Raw genomic sequence first — 18,309 nt, forward strand, 5'->3', positions numbered from 1 at the left:
TCTCTTTTTCTCCCTTACTAACTCATTACACTTACACTACATTCAAGAGAAAGAGAAATCTGTATATTATGAAAATTGCTTCTGTAATATTATCAAGACTTATAAAAAATAAAAATAAAAAAAAAAGAAAAGAAAGAAATTTTGGACAGCATCTGAGCAGAGATTTGATACCATTCGGTGAAAAGACAATATATATATATATATATATATATATAAAGTAAAAATTAAAAAGAAATTTATAATTTGATCCCTAAATATATCCTATATTATACTTTAGTCATGAATTTTGAGAAATTAATCATTTAATCCTTAAATTTTATACTAAATTATATTTTACTTCTTGAATTTTTGAAAATTAATTATTTAGCCTTTAGATTTTACACTATATCATATTTTAGTCTATATAATTTTAATATATGAAAAAATGTAGTCATTTTGTCAAGGATGAAATTATTATAAATATTAAAATTATAGAAATTAAATTATTTTATATATTAAAATTAAAAGGATAAAATAATTTATTTCTCAAAATTTAAAGATTAAAGTGTAATATAATGTAAAATTCAGCGACTAAATAATTAATTTCTTAAAATTTAAGGACTAAAGTGTAATATAGAATAAAATTTAGAAACCAAATTGCAAATTTCCCAAAGACAAAAAAGAAAAAACACAACAGGGTGAAAGTTGAACTTGCAAAGGGAGGAAAGCTTGGAGACTTGGAAATTCTAAAGTTAAGAAAAATTGGGAGAAAATAAAAGCAGAAATGCAGAGAATGAGCTTTATTCTTTGCTTTCTCTTGCTAAGGAATTCAATAATCAGAAGCCTCCTGTAGTCTGCAATGGTTCCATAAAGAAGGGCATATCAATAGCTTGTCATATCCTCTTGCTTTTGTGATGGAATATGTTTCACCCCATATTTGCCTTCCTTCAAAGTGTAAAAGAAAATATTTAAAATAAAATAAATGTCAAAAAGAAGGTTTCAATCAATTACCAACTACTCTTTATCACTGTTTCTTTCTTTTCAAAAAGAAAATTACCTTACCTCACTATGATTAATAATTGGGTGGACTTTTGTTTTTGTATTTTTTTTAGCTTTTATTTTTTAATTGTACAGCTATACGATCGGCCATGTTATATGGTAGTGAGTATTGGGTATTGAAAAAGTCGTATGTGTCTAAGATAAGAGTTGCGGAGATGAGGATGTTAAGGTGAATGAATAGTCATACTAAACTAGATAAAGTCCGTAATGAGAGTATTAGAAAAAGGGTATAAGAGATGCCAATTGAGAAAGAGTTGAGGAAAGGGAGATTGAGGTGATTTGGTCAAGTGAAGCGTAGACATACGGAGGTTCCAGTTAAACAACTAGAGCACATTAGGTTAGGGGATAGAAAGAAAAGAAGGCGTAGATCTAAACTGACTTGGAGGAGAGTACTACAATATGACATGAAAGCATTATGCATTTTCGATGATTTAACCCAAAATCGTTTAGAATAGAGAAATAGAATCCATGTGGCCAATCCCAAATTCTTTGGATAAAGACTTAATTGAGTTGAGTTGAGTATTATTAAACCCTTAAAGCGCTGAGTTTAATTTAATTCAGTGACTAAAAATATATCATCTACTTAATAAATGTTAAATTTGAACATTACCTAATCCCATATTAAAAAAAAAAAACCTTAGAACTTTTCAATTTAAATATATAAGAGAATTATTTTTTTTTCTTGAACATGAAATTAAAATTTCATTAAACTTTTAGAGAGTGCAACTTAGGGAGAGGGGATTTCAGCCTAAACCCAAACTAGAAGATACCATCCAAAATTTATTAATCCATATAAAAACTTGGCCTATAAAGAGCAGAGGGATCCAACGCAAAATTTCAGAAACATGCTAGGAAAGACACCAGAGCACTCTTTCGGAATACCATCACAAAGCATCTTCAGTATAATGAAAAGACACCCCATAGGTAAACCCATCCACGTAATGCTTTTCATGGCAGAAACAAAGCAAACATCAGGCCTAGCAAAACCGAATTAGAGATGCCAACAAGAAAAGTAACCGCAAAAATTGCATCACCTGAATTTGATTAATATTATTAAAAATTAAATTTATCATAAATTTGTTTAAAATTTATTTTTAATTAGCCGAATTCATCCCAAACCCGATTATTATTATAAAAAAAAAAATTGAATTCTTTTAATTTTATATATTTTAATTAATATTTTGTATAAAAAATTATTTTAATTAATAATTTATATTTTAAAATTTTAATAATATCATAAAATATTTAAATTTTATTTTATATAAAATAAAATATATAAAAATTTATATATATTATTATAAAAATATATATTTTATATTTAATTAAATATTTATATAAACGGATTCCGGTAATAGATATTCAACATGTAAAACACGAATTCAAATGAGTATTATTTTTCAAATCTGAACCCATCTCAAACCCGATTATATAATACTCAAATTCGCTCTATTAGGATTGATGGGATCAGATACCCACTAAAATTCAACCCATTGCTATCCCTAACCGAACCAAACCATAGAACATCAACACAGTAGACCCAAAAACCAAAGAGAGCACTAAAGTGTCCAAATTGTCCGCTTGCTTGAGAAGACGAAACGAACCCATCTACTGCTTGAGCTTCCACTCGGCAAGGACACCAGAGCTGGACTCCAATGGAGCGCTGGACGACAAAAGGACATTCACCGACATCATTTTTAACCCCACCAAATTTTATCCTCGACATGACGACGCATAAAATCACCGATTCTAGATACAGTTATGACAACTACCTCCCAAAACAAATCTAAAATAATATTTTCACCATGCAAGATCCAAATTTGTAAGAAAACTAAACAAAACTCAACAAAAACTATAAACAACCCAGTTAGGGAGGGGAGGGGAGCCCAGTACCCAGCCAAGAAGACCACCATCCCTCGCCTAGAGGGTAGGGGATAATTATTAGAGACGGACGCTCAACTAAACTAGGGAAAAAATGGAGCCTAAACTACAGAGGAAATTCTCTCTTTAGTTTACTAGAGAGAGACTTATTTAATGGCAAAATTTAAATTCTTTAGTAATTTGTTAATAAAAAATTTAAAGCAATATATTTTAATAATACTGCATTATTTAACAGATAAAATTTGAAAATTTTAAGTGTATAAATGGGTTTTCTTCAACTTCAATGATTCTCTTATAGAAAAGCAATGTGATTTTCAAAATATTTTTTCAAATTATAATTAATAAAGTTTTAATTTTTTTTAAAATATTAAATAAATTTAAATGTGCTTACCTTGAAAATTTTATGTGTTTAGTAACATAATTAAACAGTTAAGCTAATAAATTGAAAAATACTTGGGTGCATTGGATGTATTATACCAAACCACCATTAGAAACATTAGATGTAAATCAATGAATGAGCGACATCATACAACTTAAGAAAAAGAATAATTATTCTCTTAACCTAATTCTTGTTAGAGCTGAGTAAAAATCGATTATAACTGAAAAATTCAACCATTCTATTTCATTTTTTCAATTTGATTTTCCAATTAATTAATTTAGTTTTAGTTATTATTTCTTGAAATTTTTAGTTTTTTTTTTTCAATTCAACTATTAAAGTTATAGAATCTTTTATAATCATATATATAAGTGTGTGTGTGTGAAATTTTGATATGGAGAGTGTTGAAAACTATTGGCATGGTTGAATTGTTGAGTTCGGAGTTGTCTCCACCAAAATGGTTTAAATCAATTAGGCTTGATTCCCCCTTATTTATATTTTCTTTTAACTTATTATAATCCACATTAAGTGCAATTGGACTAGATTGATCCAGTTATCACTTGAACTATATGCTGTGGTCATTTAGAGTTTGGCCTCTTCTTCTTTCTTGACTTGGGTCTAATTCTTTTTATTAGCCCATGGATCTACTTGGAATTGGCTTATTGCAGTATTACACACCATGTTTGTATAAGTCTTAGATTATGACCTACTTTGATATTATGTTAAATTCAAAGAGAATACTGAATAAATTACATATTAATTTGAACTTATATAAATTATTAGATTGTTTTATTTATCAAAATGACTAACAAAGTTAATATTGCAATCCAATCACTTATAGGATAGCCCATAAACTTCTATTCTCTCTCATCTCGTCTTGATCTTCACTTCTGCTCTCATGATGCTCATGTAATAATAGGTTGTATGTTAAGTAAAAAAAGAGAGAAATTTCACATTACTAAGCTAAAAGAAATCTTTAATTTTTTATAATGTGGGGAAGAACTATTTAAACAAAATTTAAATTTGAGAAAATAAGTGGAAGAGAAGTAAAAATTATGACAATTGCACATATGCAATTGTTGAAATTTAGAGAATTTTGTAAATTTTTTTTAAAAGATGGTATATTTATTGTTTAAATTTGTTATGAAATGCAAATCTAATGTTAGTTGCAGGGAAAGATTATACAATACTCTCTACGCATATTAAAGTAATATTTCCTCTTTCACAGAAAAATAAACACTCCTTATATAGAATTTTATATAATTATGAGAGATAATACACATATACCAATACATCTAACTATCTCTATGAAATGAATCGCTTTGATGATGAAAAAGGCCACTAGGATTGGGATTAGGCACGGGCACTAACTGCGTTAGAGACACACAGGAAACAACGTTGTTTGACTGAAAACGACAGTGCTTGACATTATGACAAAACCAATAAAACCAAACCAATTCAATTCAATTTAATTCAGTTCCTCTACCATTTTGATTCAGTTCAATTTTCATTTTATATTTGATTCGATTACTTCGAAAGAACCAGAAACCATGCACACCCTTAATGCACGCAAGCCCACTTAACCACAAAATCAACGTATTTCATTGAAAATATGCTAATCGCATTGCGGAGAGCCTGCGCATGTGCTGTCCAAATCATTTTCTAGGCTATGCAAAGAACAACATAGCTAACTCAAAACAAGATCAAACCCAATTCACTGTAGCTATTTGCCTTGGAGAGTAATTGTAGAATCAATGATGGAAGCAGAATGAACAGTGACAAGACTTGTACAAGCTCTAGCATATCAATTACATGAAATTTGAGGAATTGGAGAAAGAGTTCAATGTTTGTAAAGGGCGAAAATCAAATTAAAATGGGAAAATAAAACATGCTGGCGGAGTTTAATGTGTGCAGTTTCAACAGTCCTGCAGACAGATCAATCACATTTATTAAACAACGAATTACAGGCGACGCCACAAAAATAATACAATTTCCAACTTGCGCAAAAATATAAAAGATTTCTCTGGTACCTACTTCAATAAAAACGATGGTTTACAGTAGAGGACTGAGTCAACCTAAGGACAGCAGGTTTCAAGTCCTTTTCTCTTGCATCCATTCTACAAAATTATCCAAGATCAAGGGCCAAGCAAGTTCCGGATCATAATTACTGAGGTCTGAGAAGCTTATCTGTCAAGAAGGTGCGTTAACAAATTCATAAAAAGATGCATCTAGTTGTGCACAAGCAAAGGCGCAAACAGCATGTGATATAAGATGAACAGAAATTTTAATCGAATACACAATTAAAAAAAAAAAATCTTCAATTCTCCTCAGCAATCAAGAAATTAAAACTATTTAGGTAAACAATAGAAAGTACCTCGGTGCAAAAATGGTAAAAGCCCATCCATTGATCCATGTTTATGACCTTATAATCATTTTGAATCTGTATCCACGAGCAAGCATGGCATATAAGATCATTTTAATTTGGAGCAGGGCATCACAAACTAAGAAAATACACATAATATAAATGGTATGTTCAATATCTATTTGGCCCATAAAGTTGTCTAGACCACTTTGTACATCAAACCACACGACTGTAAAATCTCTAATAAATTTTCCAGTGAAAGCAAAACAATAACGAATCAAGATTGGCCATAGAAAACACAGATGACAGACACAGGGCTCATCAGCACAACAATGCTATAGTCTACCAGTAAGCTAATAGACAGGAGAGATGGACAGTAGTTGAAATTGTAAACACATACACAGTCCTAGAAACTAAAACAAATATAGAAAAAAAAAGAGAGAGAGGAAACAGCATTATATATATATATATATATACACAAACTTGCAAAGCATATAGCAATCAAGCCACTCACCTTTAGGTACTCGATGAAATAATCAACTTGGGCACGGAAATGAGATCCTAAAACAAGATCCAATAACTGACAGATGCTCTCAATGTCTATACTCTTTTGTTTCTCCTCTGAGTGAAGACATAAAAAGGGGGAAAAGAAGAAATAAATAGTTGAAAGAAATTGAAAGAGACACAGATAAAGGTGGAAACACAGCTAACATTGTGTTTCTACATGATACCTGTTAAGCAATACCGGAAAGAATAGGCATAGAAATCCACAAAGTTTGATGGTCTCTTGACCTTATGAAGATAAAAAGAAAAAATCAACCTTTATAAACTTATTACACACATTAACAAAACCTGTCAAATAACTGAAGTGAGCCTTCCAAAGTAAAGAAAAAGAGTCATATTATACCTCTTTCTCTAACTCTGGGAGGGCCTTCTTTAATTTATTTACAGTATCAGCCCTCAGCGCTTTAAGACCTCTTCGCCACTCCTCCTATCAAGAATAAAATTAGAAAGATAGGAAGAAGGACGAATGCATTACTTACTATGCAGACAATGATGATGGTCTATGATGGAAGAACAAGATGAAGAATGAGAAAAGAGCAGGGAGACTATTAGAGAGCTTAGATAAGAATAACTCAGTTGATTAATAGACTGCATATATCGTGTGTGTATATAAATGGGTAATTTTTACAGCTCATCCCTGAATTTTGCCCTGTGTTTCACTTCCATCCCTTAACTTCAATTTGTTACTAAAAAAATTCCTAAAATTTAATTTTGTTTCACAAAAATCATTTTTATCTGTTATAGCAAGTTTCTTGGTTGAAAAAAATAATGAAATTATCTTTTTTTACCTCATTTCCTCTCACATTAAAAAAATACCAGCCATTTTAATCACTATCTGGACTTATCACAAAAGTACCAATGATATTACAATGATCTGCTTCCTCGAAAAAAGGAGGATTTACTCTTCATCGGAAAATGCTGAAACTGTATTTGTAGATGTCACATAGTAGCTTAGAAGGATTTTTTAATCTGAAAAACTGTTATTGCAAGTTAGAGGGATTTTTTATGAAACAAAATTAAAGTTTAGTGATTTTTTTAGTAACAAATTGAAGTTAAAGAACAAAAATGAAATATGAGGTAAAGTTCAAGGATGGACTATAAAAATTACTTGTATATTTATACATATGTATAATGTAAAGATGTGGACATAAGTGCCATCAACTGATGTAACTTGATAGTCACAATAAAATCCAAACCATGAGACTTAATATTACAGTAATTTATTCAATCCAGCAACAAGTACAACATATACATATATATATATGTCCATCCAATATATATATATGTCCATCCAATATGCTCCATCAAGCAATCAATAAATAGTAAACTGAATCGAGAAATAAAAAGATAAGCAGATAATAAAATTAATTGACTAAATATATAAACAATGTTATAGAAATCGATGCAGGTACCATATGAGTGATGTTCCTTACCAGGGTAAAGTATCCCTGTTTTTCAGCTTTCATTTTCCTGACAAGTAAAGAGTCCATCAGTTATTGGAGAAAAGCATCAAGCCAAAAGTTAAGAAGTACAATGTCTAATGTCTTTAATCCAACTTACCAAGCTAGCATCAAGATCCTCACATCCGTATGATCCACCTCCATATCTGAACATAAGTTTTCAATTCCTTCCGGGCTGTTTAAAGGATATATTTATAACATCAGAATTCCATTCACAAATCTTAAAAAGTTAATATATATATATATATATATATATATATTCATTTCAAATACAACTACTCAGACAAATTTCAAACTACTTAGCCACTATATATATGCTTATACCTCAAGAGAGTAAGACTACAAACTGAATTACTATTGAAAAACTATTTACATCACATTTCTTCTCTTTTCGGTGATATTATTCCTATTGGTCGAACACCATCACATTGTCCAGATAGGTAAAAGCTCAACTTATAATGGCAATCCAACCAATCTTTATTTATTATTGGGATAACCAGTTCACAAATCATAAGGGTGAGTTCATTCTATCTTCTTCTTCATCTTTTTTTTTTTTTTCACGAAAGGAACAAAAGAAAAAGCTATTATCTTTTAAGATGATGGAATTGTAGGATTCTTCATAAAAAAACTAGGGGAGAGAGTTCAAGAAAATCTTTCAACTATATGATCCTCAATACTTCCAGAATATCTGTTTTGAGTTTTCCATCAGACTTCCCATTCCTTTTGTAGAAGCCCACACTGGGCATCCTTTCAGATATTCTGTTTGATTCTAAATCCTCCTGAAATATATTTTCAACCATCCGTTTTATGTTTTCCCATTGTTTGGCTTCCAATCCTCACTCAGTCCTCACTTTAATGTTGAGATCAAAATAGGGCCAAGTGATGAAAATTATTTAAAAAACTTCCAGTCATCTATTCCTATATCCACAAAGTGCTATCTAATTAGAAATCAATCCCAAGAACTAGAGTCTTTCCCCTCACTTCATTATTTTCCCTTCCAGCAGTGAAATTAACATTCAAGAAAAAAAAAGCGTCAAAGATGTATTTTAAAATGGAAAGTGAAGCATTGATCTAAAAGTCATAATTTTGCAAAAGTTCACGCATAAGTTACCATAAGCCTGGGCGTGGTCCGATTCTGGCCCCAAGTGCTGAGGACTTTGGACCAGACCAAAGGGTATCCCTCGGCTATAGTTCAATTCCAGTTTCATTCATCTTGTTTGATCAAATTTGACGGTCAAAATTTTTTTAATTTTCTATCTTTTTCAAACGTGAAAAATCCGGTTTGACTCGGAACCAGACCAAACCCGTCAAAACTGGTCCAGTCTGGTTTCGGTCCAGTTCAAAACAGTCTGGGTCAAATCTGGGTGTGAACAGTTCCAGTCCAAACCTAGACCAGGCCCATGTCTAGGTTACCAAGTAATCAACCGATATGTCATTCCCTTAAATTCAAAGTGAATATTCAACAGAAGTATAATGTACTGCAGCTGAAATTTGCAAAATAAAATGCTAAAAGGCAATCCAAAATTAAACTGCATGTTTCACAGAGAAACTTACTCAATCAAACCAGAAGAAATATTTGCATAGGAGTAAAATAGGTTATCAATTCGCTCCATTTCTTTTGAAGATGCTTTACTTGAGGCTGAACAGATAAAGACTTACTCAGTTACAACAACCCAAATTGCATAGTAAATGCACTCAAAAAATCAGTGACTGTTAATTGCATTTGAACAAAAATCAGATAATTAAAAGGCCACCACTCCCAAATGAGAAACTTCTTAACAGCCAAAGAAAACTTCTGCTTTCAGCTGGCATAAAGCACGAAAAGTAATAAACTAACCAATTATAGATCATGAACATGTAGTTAGACACAATCCTCAAAAAGGATCAAACTCATGCAGAATGAAATTTTACTGGATGGACAAGCTACTCATTTGCATGAATGGAGATATATGCAAATCCGACATTTCTTGAGTGCATCAGATTTCAGACCACAGATCACCAACATATAAGAAGGAAAAAAAAAAAAACAAAAAAGAGCTATATATTACCTTAATAAAAGGGACAGATTGAAAACTTATATGTCAAAGATTCAATCTGAAAATGGCTGCAATCAGATTTCAATAGTTCAACTTTTCAACAATTGTGTTGAGAAAACTTCTTAAGTTCAGAATTTGCACTCAACTTTATACCAGACAAAATGAAGTTGCAAAGAAACTATTTGGCATGATTAAGCATGTGAAAACATTAGGGAGTGAAAACTATTTAACAAGCACTCATGTAGGAAAAGCAAAGAACCCAATCATCAATACTGTCTTCATGCTGTAATTGATGAACAAATTTCAATAGTTGTCCCTTAATTTTAGGAGTTGTAACAGAGCTATCATTGAATTTAAAATTGTAAAATATTGCACAAAAAATCATTTTGACTCCCTAGAGTCTGTTTATACAATTCATAGTGGCAGGACGTGGACAATTCTCTCTCCTCTATGTGATAGTGTCAAAATCGGCTATGATTTTCTTCACAATCAACCATGAAATAATCTCAGCCATATGGGATAATGAAGCGTTAGATATATAACAACTGATTATCGCCAATTGTCCACATTATCGTGTTATTTACAACCCGGCTATTGGGAATTAAAAAAATTTTACAATGAAAATTTTAAAATTCAGGGTTTATATTAGGGACATCTTTGTTACAACACTTAAAATTCAGGTACAACTCTTGAAATTTATTCTGTCATTCACTGTTCAATTTTTCATTATTTGTCAAGACAAGAAAAAGAAAATCTATTGAAGCAACCATGAAACCAGTGGAGTGAAAGTTTCAAATCGCCCAGAATTTCCTATTGAACAGAGTACGTATTATTCTAACATTTCCTAGTTCCTAATATCATTTTCAACATTACAACAAATAAACTTTGTTGCCAAGCATAGGGTATTTCCGTATTTGTATATAATTTATCTCTACCATACTTGTGCTTTACCTGAAGCAGTAAAAGAACTCAGATGGAGCTAGATTAAGCCCTAAATTCAATTGGGAAGTTATCATTAGCATGATAAGGTATAGTTGTTTGTCGTTTTGAAGGTCTTTCCTGTTAAATTCTCACCTTTTATTCTAAGAAATCAACTGAAAAAAAAGGAGGGAAATCCACTCGAACTACAATAACCCAAAATAAAAGCAAATATTATGAATAATAATTAAATCAACTCGTGTATCAAACAAGCAAAATCATTCCATACATGAAAAAAAAAAACAATAAATTCAAATTATATTTACATCCCAAAACAGAATTTAGATAGATGGGAAGATAAACTTTCATTTTTTTTTTTTTTTTGAAAAAGAGCAAGGAGAGGTACCGGAGCGAAAAAGATCCGCAGCTGAAGAAGTGATCGGAGCGATGGAATTGGATTGACCACTTTTCCTGGCTGCAGAGCGACGCATCTTCAACAACAGCGAATTTTAGAGAGAGAAGATCTATCTAGCTAGCTAGCTATCGATCCAGCTAAGTACAAGTTGAAAACGAAAGCAAAAATTTATAATAAAAATTAAAAATAAGAAAAAAAAAATAAGAGAGAGGGACCTCGAGATAGAGAGCCAGCTAAAGGAAGCTTCGTTGCTCTCTTCTAGAGCAGATGCGGAGCGCTAATTTCTAGAGAAAGAGAAAGAGAAATAAAATGAAAAAGAGAATGAGAATTAACCATGGAATTTTGCTTTTTTTTTTTTTTAATTTTTAATTTTCATTTTATTTTTATTGGTATTGGTGGGTTTCTGCCCTTGAGGACTTTCCAGGTGTGCCTACGATGATTTAGCTTCTTGTTTTTCTAACTACTTACTATTAAGATTTGCATCACTTAAGCCCTTTTCCCTCTCCAAACTCATGCCTTAGAATCAACATTCATCCTTTTAGTCATCGCCAGGAGTTTTTTTTTTTTTTTCTTTTTAAATGAATTTTACATTTACTTTAATTAGAATTCAAGCTTGAGATTTTATTTAAATTCAAATTCAAAACCTCATTTTCAATATGATTTCCTGCTCTTCATTCTAGTAATTCAGAGCCGACATTCAAACTCTTCTTATTTTGGTTTTGTAGTATCTAATTGAATTGTATTGCTGTTTTAGATGAGCTTAGTTCTTGCTCTATCGCTTTTGCACGCAAATCAATCAACTATATCACCCACTGTTTAGTAACAATATTGAGTTCCCGATCTGGCATTTAGGAGTGAAGTCCTATCTCTCTTGACTTCTTATTTAATGTATATGTATTAACTTTTGATTTGGTTTAGTGAAAGTCTCTCTTCAAAATTAAAGAAAAGTAAGTCCCTATTTACTACAATAGGGGTAAGCTACTGAAGAGCTTCGCTGGCACAAGCATTTGAAAATATGGCTTCCAGTAGAGACAATTCGAGCTTCACTCTTGCTTTTAGAGACAAAACTTCACATGCAGATTCATCAATGTCTATTTCTGCTATAAAAAGGATTTACAAAAAAAAAAAAAAAAAAATTGGTTACAAGAGCAAGTTTACAACAAAAGTGCTGTACTTTTGAATGCTGTAAATTATGAATTTGTAATCCACAGCAGAAGGCATACAGACTAAGTGGCAATCTCTGAAAGATATAATGTAAAGAGCGACACAGCATCTTGCAGATGATTTGAGCGGAGGTCTTCCAGAACTGGTGCATTAAACACTGTGTCAAAGCAACTTAACTGAGCATCACGTGTGGAGCCCTCGCTAATATCAGATAGAAGCAATTCACTGATCTCCTCTGCCATCTTTGAGTATGCTACCCTGGAACATACACAGAACCATGTTAATAACGAACTAAGACCTCTCAGCAACAAAAGGGAACAGCTAAAGATATCATCTCCAAATTGTGTTTTCGTTTTTGTTCATTTTTTTTTTCCACTTGCCATATGACAGATAAAACCCAAGTATAACTGATCCCTTCACAATTTCAAGCTCCCACCTCTGCCTTTTAAAGGAAAAATGCAACTACTTAAGAAGGCAAGTGATCTTCAAACTGTTTTCTAAAGAAACCACAAGCATCATCTTTCTTTGAGTTAAAGCAAGGATTCCCAATGAATAACTAGCTGTGAATGTCATGTGCATCATTATATTGATAAAGCAGGTGCTGATTGTTAGTCTAAATCCCCCCAAAAAAGAAGAAGCTAAATCCCCACAAAAAAGAAGAAGAACACAACCAATCAGAACCTCCTTTTCATCCTTCTCATACATATTAATTGACTAAATAAATTTTAATCAACTTCCTTCTTGCTAGTAATTATTGTTCTTTATTCATTAAAATGAAATTTTAGAGTGAGAATGCAAAAGAAATAAGTGCAGCCAGAAACAGATGATCTACGGTGAACTAAAAGATTAACAATACAAGATTGTTTCCTGATAATCTGCTTTCAACAGGACAAACTTCTAAGATATGATGCATATTATTTGTCACTGTTATGAAGACCTTGATCTTGAAAGTTCAAATGCCTGGAGTAACGATTTAAACAATTAGCAAGGCACATACAAAAAACTCCTTATTTATAACACTTTGTAGTGAATAACATATTAGCACTACATCAATAATTTTGAACTTGAATCCCTATGATAAATATTATAGAAAAAAGGGTATTCCCAAGTGAATTATGCACCCTGCTTTGCAAGGGTCTGGAGGGGACTGTCATGCAACCAAATAACCAACTTCTTTGTGAGAACAGTGTGTCTGGATGGGAGTACAAAAGAAATAAATCAATAAATAAAGTGGATGATTAAGCATTGCCCACCCTTAAATACTTCATTTAAGAAAATCCTAAGGCAAATAACCTTTGCTTTCCATTTTCACAGGAAGCATGTACGATCTTATAAAACAGGTAAAAATACACTAACTGACTAACAAGCAACTGGAAACAATAAAAATATAGTATATAGTGCCGAAGTAAGTGCTGAAGTACCTTGCATCAATTGGTAATCGATCAGCAAAAACTGCCACAGATTCATTCAGGTGACCAAGGAAGTCTCTACAGGTAGAACTTTTGTTCTCAAGAGAATCCTGCAAAAGATGCTGCATGTTCTTTAACACTCATAACAGAGAGCGAAGGAAGAATAAGATTACATATTTAGAGCTTCCACAGGCCTTTTCAATACCCATCATAAAAAATAATTCAAAACACTATTAAAAGCAAAAACATCGAGTCATATCTTCCATTACTAAACAGGCTTTAAAATGATTTATTACTTTCATTGTTTTTTTTATTAAAATGACACCTTGCATCAAGATTAAAGTCTGTTGTGCTTCCTGTTGGAGAATTCTGACATGCTAGTCTAGTAAGAAGGAAAAGCAACTCTGTGCATGAGCAAATAGCCAATTTAGAAGTATTGCTCTGTAAACATTCATATAGAGGGAAAACTGTTGATGCACTAATGCCCTATTGAAATCTTTAAGAAAATTCATAGACAAAGTCATACCCATTTGACTGTCAGGATTGAATTGCATTTGATAAAACATATTTAACGTGCAACTATTGCTTCTAAGCAAAGGCAACAGCATAACTTAATTGAGAGTCCAATTTAATCGGCATTGGCTACTTTAAATCTTGATACAAGATAGTAATGTAGATGATAGACTACATGCTATGGGCTGTAGCATTAAGATTCAGAATACACTTTCTCACCAGTTCACTCATTGTATTATTGTTTTCTTGCAATGAACTTCTTATGAGATAGAACGATATATAAATTCCAGCTCCCAAGTCCCAGTTTTCAATTTCAGATTTGTGGTCCTCCATTGAAGTTGCAAGCCTCCATATCTCTGAGTGGTTAGCTGCATTAAATTGATTTGAAGAAAAGAAGCAACTTGACAAACTTATCACCATTATAAACATGAGAAGCATTGCCATCAGGATTTCCCAGCGGCGTGAATATGATATGATAAAAACTTGCACATTTCAACTTAACATGCAAAAGGTGACAACTTTTTACCTGATAAAAACAATTTATGGGAAACTGAAGTTATAAAAATATAATGAGCCTTTTGCCAATTTTCACATTCAAGATAGTGTTCCAGGGCCTTGAAGAGATCCCCATTGTAACTGAAGTAAACTGCCTGCATTCCAAGAATAAAATACATGAATAACAGAGACAAGATGCTTATAAGAGAGTAACAACCAGAAGATTATATGAAAGCACATCTACATAAAATTTTCCAAATTAAAAATTGAAACTGAATGTTGATGTGCTACAATATTCCCCATGGTTAATGTTAAAATAAAGTTTATAATTAGTTTGTACAATTCATGCAAAATGGATTTGTTGCTACAATAACAAGAAATTTAATTGGGTAAAATTTGCAGCAATAAATGGCTTTTACACAAGTTGACAGGTGCAGCTGGGTGAAAAGACAAGTCTCACTCTTCTGAAAAGGATAACTACACATGTGATTATGTGCATACGGAAGGAGGGCAAGGGGCATATAAGAGATTTTCAAGTGCATAAAAATCTGAAGACTCACTTGATTTTATCAAGTTGAAGCTTTTGAAGGCTTTTAATAATTTATTTTGCTCATATACATGGATGCACATATGGGCACCCGAAGGCATGTGAAACATCCAATGCAGTCATCAAGACAAAGGTAGAGATAACAATTGAGTTATAGCAATTGTAGATGTTCACAGAAGTTCACGGGTGCAGCAGAGTGGAGGAATATCTCTTGCCGCCTTGAAAGAGATGCCATCATGTTTGATATGGTGCACTCGGATGGAAGAGAGAGGTAAACAGAAGGGCACTTGAGGAATGGAGTATGTATATGAGACTTGGTTTCATAGGTCATAGGAACCCCATTTAAAGGTTGTAGTGAGCATAATAGCGTATGTATGCATCTATGTCAAAGTAGATGTAACATCAAATGAAATCATCCATGACCAAGTTCATGAACCAAAAAAGTGCTTGAGATATACAATATCAGCACAAACTAGCTCTGTAAGAATCATTGGCATACCATAGCTTCATGCAACCATGACCGAGGAATGTCAAGGTTCTCAATAAATTGGTGTTGTGACTCATCTGAACTCCAAGTTTCGCAGTACTGAAACAAAATTTCCCGAATAAGGGTAGCTTGGAGATATGGATAATCATCACGGAATGGCATGTGAAGGGCCACATAGATGGCCCAATGACATTGCCCAATACACAACAGCTGTGAAACAAATCCCATGTCAAGAACTTGAAGATCATTAGAGGAGAAAACATCAACAGCTTCCAACACTGCTCGCTGATGCCAGATCATATGGTAGTCAAGAAGGTCATTGGTTGACGAGAAGGCACTAAACATGGTCTTCAGAAAACCAAATTCACCCTCTCCATTTGCATGAAGAAGCATAAGATAATATGAAAGATCAAAGTGTCTCCCTGTGAAATCTATAGCCTCTGCTACTGGCCCTTCATCAATGTAAATGGGAAGAGGATATGGAGCCCTGCCATCATCAAGAAGGTGCTGGTAAGTCTGAAAAAGAATGGGCAAGGACGTGTGAGGTGTGAGCTGATACCACATCAATAGTCCTAAGAACCTCTTCCAGTCAATCTTAACATCATTTAATGCATCATGAACATTACCAGAAAGCAACTCATACAGCCTTATTCTTTCATTCTCAATGAATTTGAAATCTAGCCCATTGATCCTCCAAAGATCAAGCTGCCGCGCAATATCAGCACGGTTCATTGTAGACCCACCAGCTTGACTCAGCAAACAAGCTAGCCTAACATCTCCTTTAGAAACAGCTATTTCCACAGCTCCATCCAGTTGTCGCCCAGTCAAGAGTAAGAAAATGTGTTCAAGGTAACTGGAATCATTCAGAGAGCTCACTTCCTCTTGGACACGATGACAGACACTTTCTTGCAACCAACAACTGAACTCTGCTCTTCGGACAAGAAGAAGTGATTCCTGGTCAATTTCCAGAGAACCTTCCTTCATATCGTGCATCATGTCTTCCTCATTATCATCACCCACAGATTTCGACTGTCCACTATTTTCCCTTTCAGAAAAAAGAACTTTTATCAATTCCCAGATCATTACTTGATGCATCAAAACCAAACAAGCAGATGATGACAGCCCAGGCACCTCCAGCTGCTTTTCGATGATGTCAATGTAACTCCGACAAATCTCTGAAAGTATTAAGCGATTAGAAAGAACTTTTTGGAGCTTTAGTTTAAAGGAACCCACTTCAACTTCTTGTGTTTCATGATTTATTGTTTTGTGGAGATTTAAAGGGGAGTCAAAAGCAAACTCAACTAGATCCTTTTTGGTGTTATTGTTTTCATCTCTGACTACTCTGTCAATTGCAACCTTTTCTACATTAATTACAGAAGATAATAACCTCTGAGAACCATTACATCCAACAGGAGCACCACAGTGAACAAGGACACCGTTTGGGCCCCAACCTACACGAAATGACCTACCCATGAACAAACCAGCATCAACTATGTTGCGAGAATGGCTTCCAGTTATTGGTGTCTGATGCTTCAGGTCTAGCTTAAATCCTTCTCCCCTTATTGTCTTTAAAGGCAGGCCCTTATTTTGTTGGGACATCAAAATGGTTCCAGGGGAAGTAGAATTGAAACTTCCAGGATTGTACTCAAGCAGAGCTAATGGTGTTTTCCTTGCAACAGGAAAACTAGATCTATGGCTCATTTTCTGAGCAGAACTCTGTAAAGGATTTCTTGCACGTTCTTTACTAGAGGACAGTTTCTGAAGTGAAGGGCCATTGAAACTCCCAACCTCCTCATCTTCCTCTACAGGAAACATCAGCATCCTCATCTCTTTCATCTTTACAGGATCAAGGCCAAGATGTGCAGGAAGAGAATGATGAAGCAGAGGTCCACTGTGTTCTAATTCTACTTGGGTTTCTTCATTTGTCTCAGGATTGTCACCATCATTCATCTCAAGTGGTTCTTCAACTGCTACAACATCATCCATTATGATATCTTGCTCATCATCATCGCTCAATCCAAATCTGCTGAAATGGCAAACCGAGAACTTCCACTCACTAATTGTTGGGTTAAATGAAATGAAATGAGCACCCTGTCTCTCCATACTCGTTCTCAATTTCTCTGCAACATCTTTGAGCTGCCCCTCATGGATATCTGACAACCTTATCTGCAGAGTCAAAGTCACTTCAGCGGGCTTGTTAAGGCCCTGGCCAACTGGAGGTTTAGCAGTTACATCTTCATAAACTACTATTTCATGTCTATGAAACTTCACAATCTGATCCAAATCCAACCACCTAACATCAGTCATCCCAAGAAACTTGACACATCCATAACCTAATCTCCCAACAGTGAAATCTGGAACTCGGCTACAATAACCAGGATCCAGGAGTTCTCGGGCAATTAAATCAGTCAAGGAAGGTACCATATAATAATCTGTCGAGAATAATATGGGTAATGAAGATTCAATCTTTCTTAAAATTTCACATGATTTATCACCGTTTGGAGATATTATTCTTTTGTTGTGTTGGGCCTGTAAACTAGAAGACCCTACCTCACAATCCAATCCACAGGAAATGCCAAAAGGGGCATTGGATATCGTGTTCAGTAGTTCACTGGAATCCCCTGAAAACATAGCATAAAACACAAAC

The 18,309-nt window shown here is 33.4% G+C and overlaps 2 protein-coding genes across 7 annotated transcripts; both read right to left on the reverse strand.

The window, feature by feature from the left end:
* Positions 1-5,024: 5,024 nt before the first annotated feature.
* Positions 5,025-11,421, reverse strand: LOC110641243 (uncharacterized). 3 transcript variants are annotated; one of them, XM_021792899.2, is made up of 11 exons: positions 11,263-11,421; positions 11,039-11,123; positions 9,233-9,317; positions 7,779-7,853; positions 7,652-7,688; positions 6,562-6,645; positions 6,386-6,446; positions 6,169-6,275; positions 5,667-5,732; positions 5,327-5,479; positions 5,025-5,217 (listed from the first exon to the last, which is right to left on the reverse strand). In XM_021792899.2, the coding sequence occupies exons 2-10, from the start codon at positions 11,121-11,123 to the stop codon at positions 5,384-5,386; spliced, it is 696 nt and encodes a 231-aa protein (XP_021648591.2). In that variant the 5' UTR covers positions 11,263-11,421; the 3' UTR covers positions 5,025-5,217; positions 5,327-5,383. The 3 variants fall into 3 exon arrangements, with proteins under 3 accessions (XP_021648591.2, XP_021648592.2, XP_021648590.2); XM_021792900.2 differs by having other exon boundaries at positions 11,039-11,107; positions 11,263-11,395; XM_021792898.2 differs by having other exon boundaries at positions 11,039-11,184; positions 11,263-11,366.
* A 632-nt stretch (positions 11,422-12,053) lies between these two features.
* LOC110641242 (nuclear pore complex protein NUP96) lies at positions 12,054-18,309 on the reverse strand. Of its 4 annotated transcripts, none has more exons than XM_058148751.1 (5): positions 15,675-18,308; positions 14,660-14,783; positions 14,353-14,489; positions 13,633-13,742; positions 12,054-12,469 (listed from the first exon to the last, which is right to left on the reverse strand). In XM_058148751.1, exons 1-5 carry the CDS (start codon positions 18,291-18,293, stop codon positions 12,274-12,276), a joined length of 3,186 nt encoding a protein of 1,061 aa, XP_058004734.1. In that variant the 5' UTR covers positions 18,294-18,308; the 3' UTR covers positions 12,054-12,273. The 4 variants fall into 4 exon arrangements, 3 of the variants coding, with proteins under 3 accessions (XP_058004734.1, XP_058004733.1, XP_058004732.1); XM_058148750.1 differs by having other exon boundaries at positions 13,633-13,730; positions 14,353-14,501; XM_058148749.1 differs by having other exon boundaries at positions 14,353-14,501.

The sequence above is a fragment of the Hevea brasiliensis genome, chromosome 6, assembly GCF_030052815.1.
Source record: "Hevea brasiliensis isolate MT/VB/25A 57/8 chromosome 6, ASM3005281v1, whole genome shotgun sequence".
Taxonomy (NCBI): domain Eukaryota; kingdom Viridiplantae; phylum Streptophyta; class Magnoliopsida; order Malpighiales; family Euphorbiaceae; genus Hevea; species Hevea brasiliensis.

What these genes read in the sequence shown, in the direction of transcription:
- LOC110641242 (XM_058148749.1), bottom strand. Translation starts at nt 18,293, where the DNA reads ATGTTTTCAGGGGATTCCAGTGAACTACTGAACACGATATCCAATGCC. An exon ending in CATGGTTGCATGAAGCTATG is followed by an intron (nt 14,784 to 15,674) that starts GTATGCCAATGA and finishes CTTGGAATGCAG; the next exon opens with GCAGTTTACTTCAGTTACAA. An exon ending in CGATTACCAATTGATGCAAG is followed by an intron (nt 12,470 to 13,632) that starts GTACTTCAGCAC and finishes TGTATGTTCCAG; the next exon opens with GGTAGCATACTCAAAGATGG.
- LOC110641243 (XM_021792899.2), bottom strand. Translation starts at nt 11,123, where the DNA reads ATGCGTCGCTCTGCAGCCAGGAAAAGTGGTCAATCCAATTCCATCGCT. An exon ending in TGCGGATCTTTTTCGCTCCG is followed by an intron (nt 9,318 to 11,038) that starts GTACCTCTCCTT and finishes TTATCTGTTCAG; the next exon opens with CCTCAAGTAAAGCATCTTCA. An exon ending in AGGATCTTGATGCTAGCTTG is followed by an intron (nt 7,689 to 7,778) that starts GTAAGTTGGATT and finishes TTTACTTGTCAG; the next exon opens with GAAAATGAAAGCTGAAAAAC.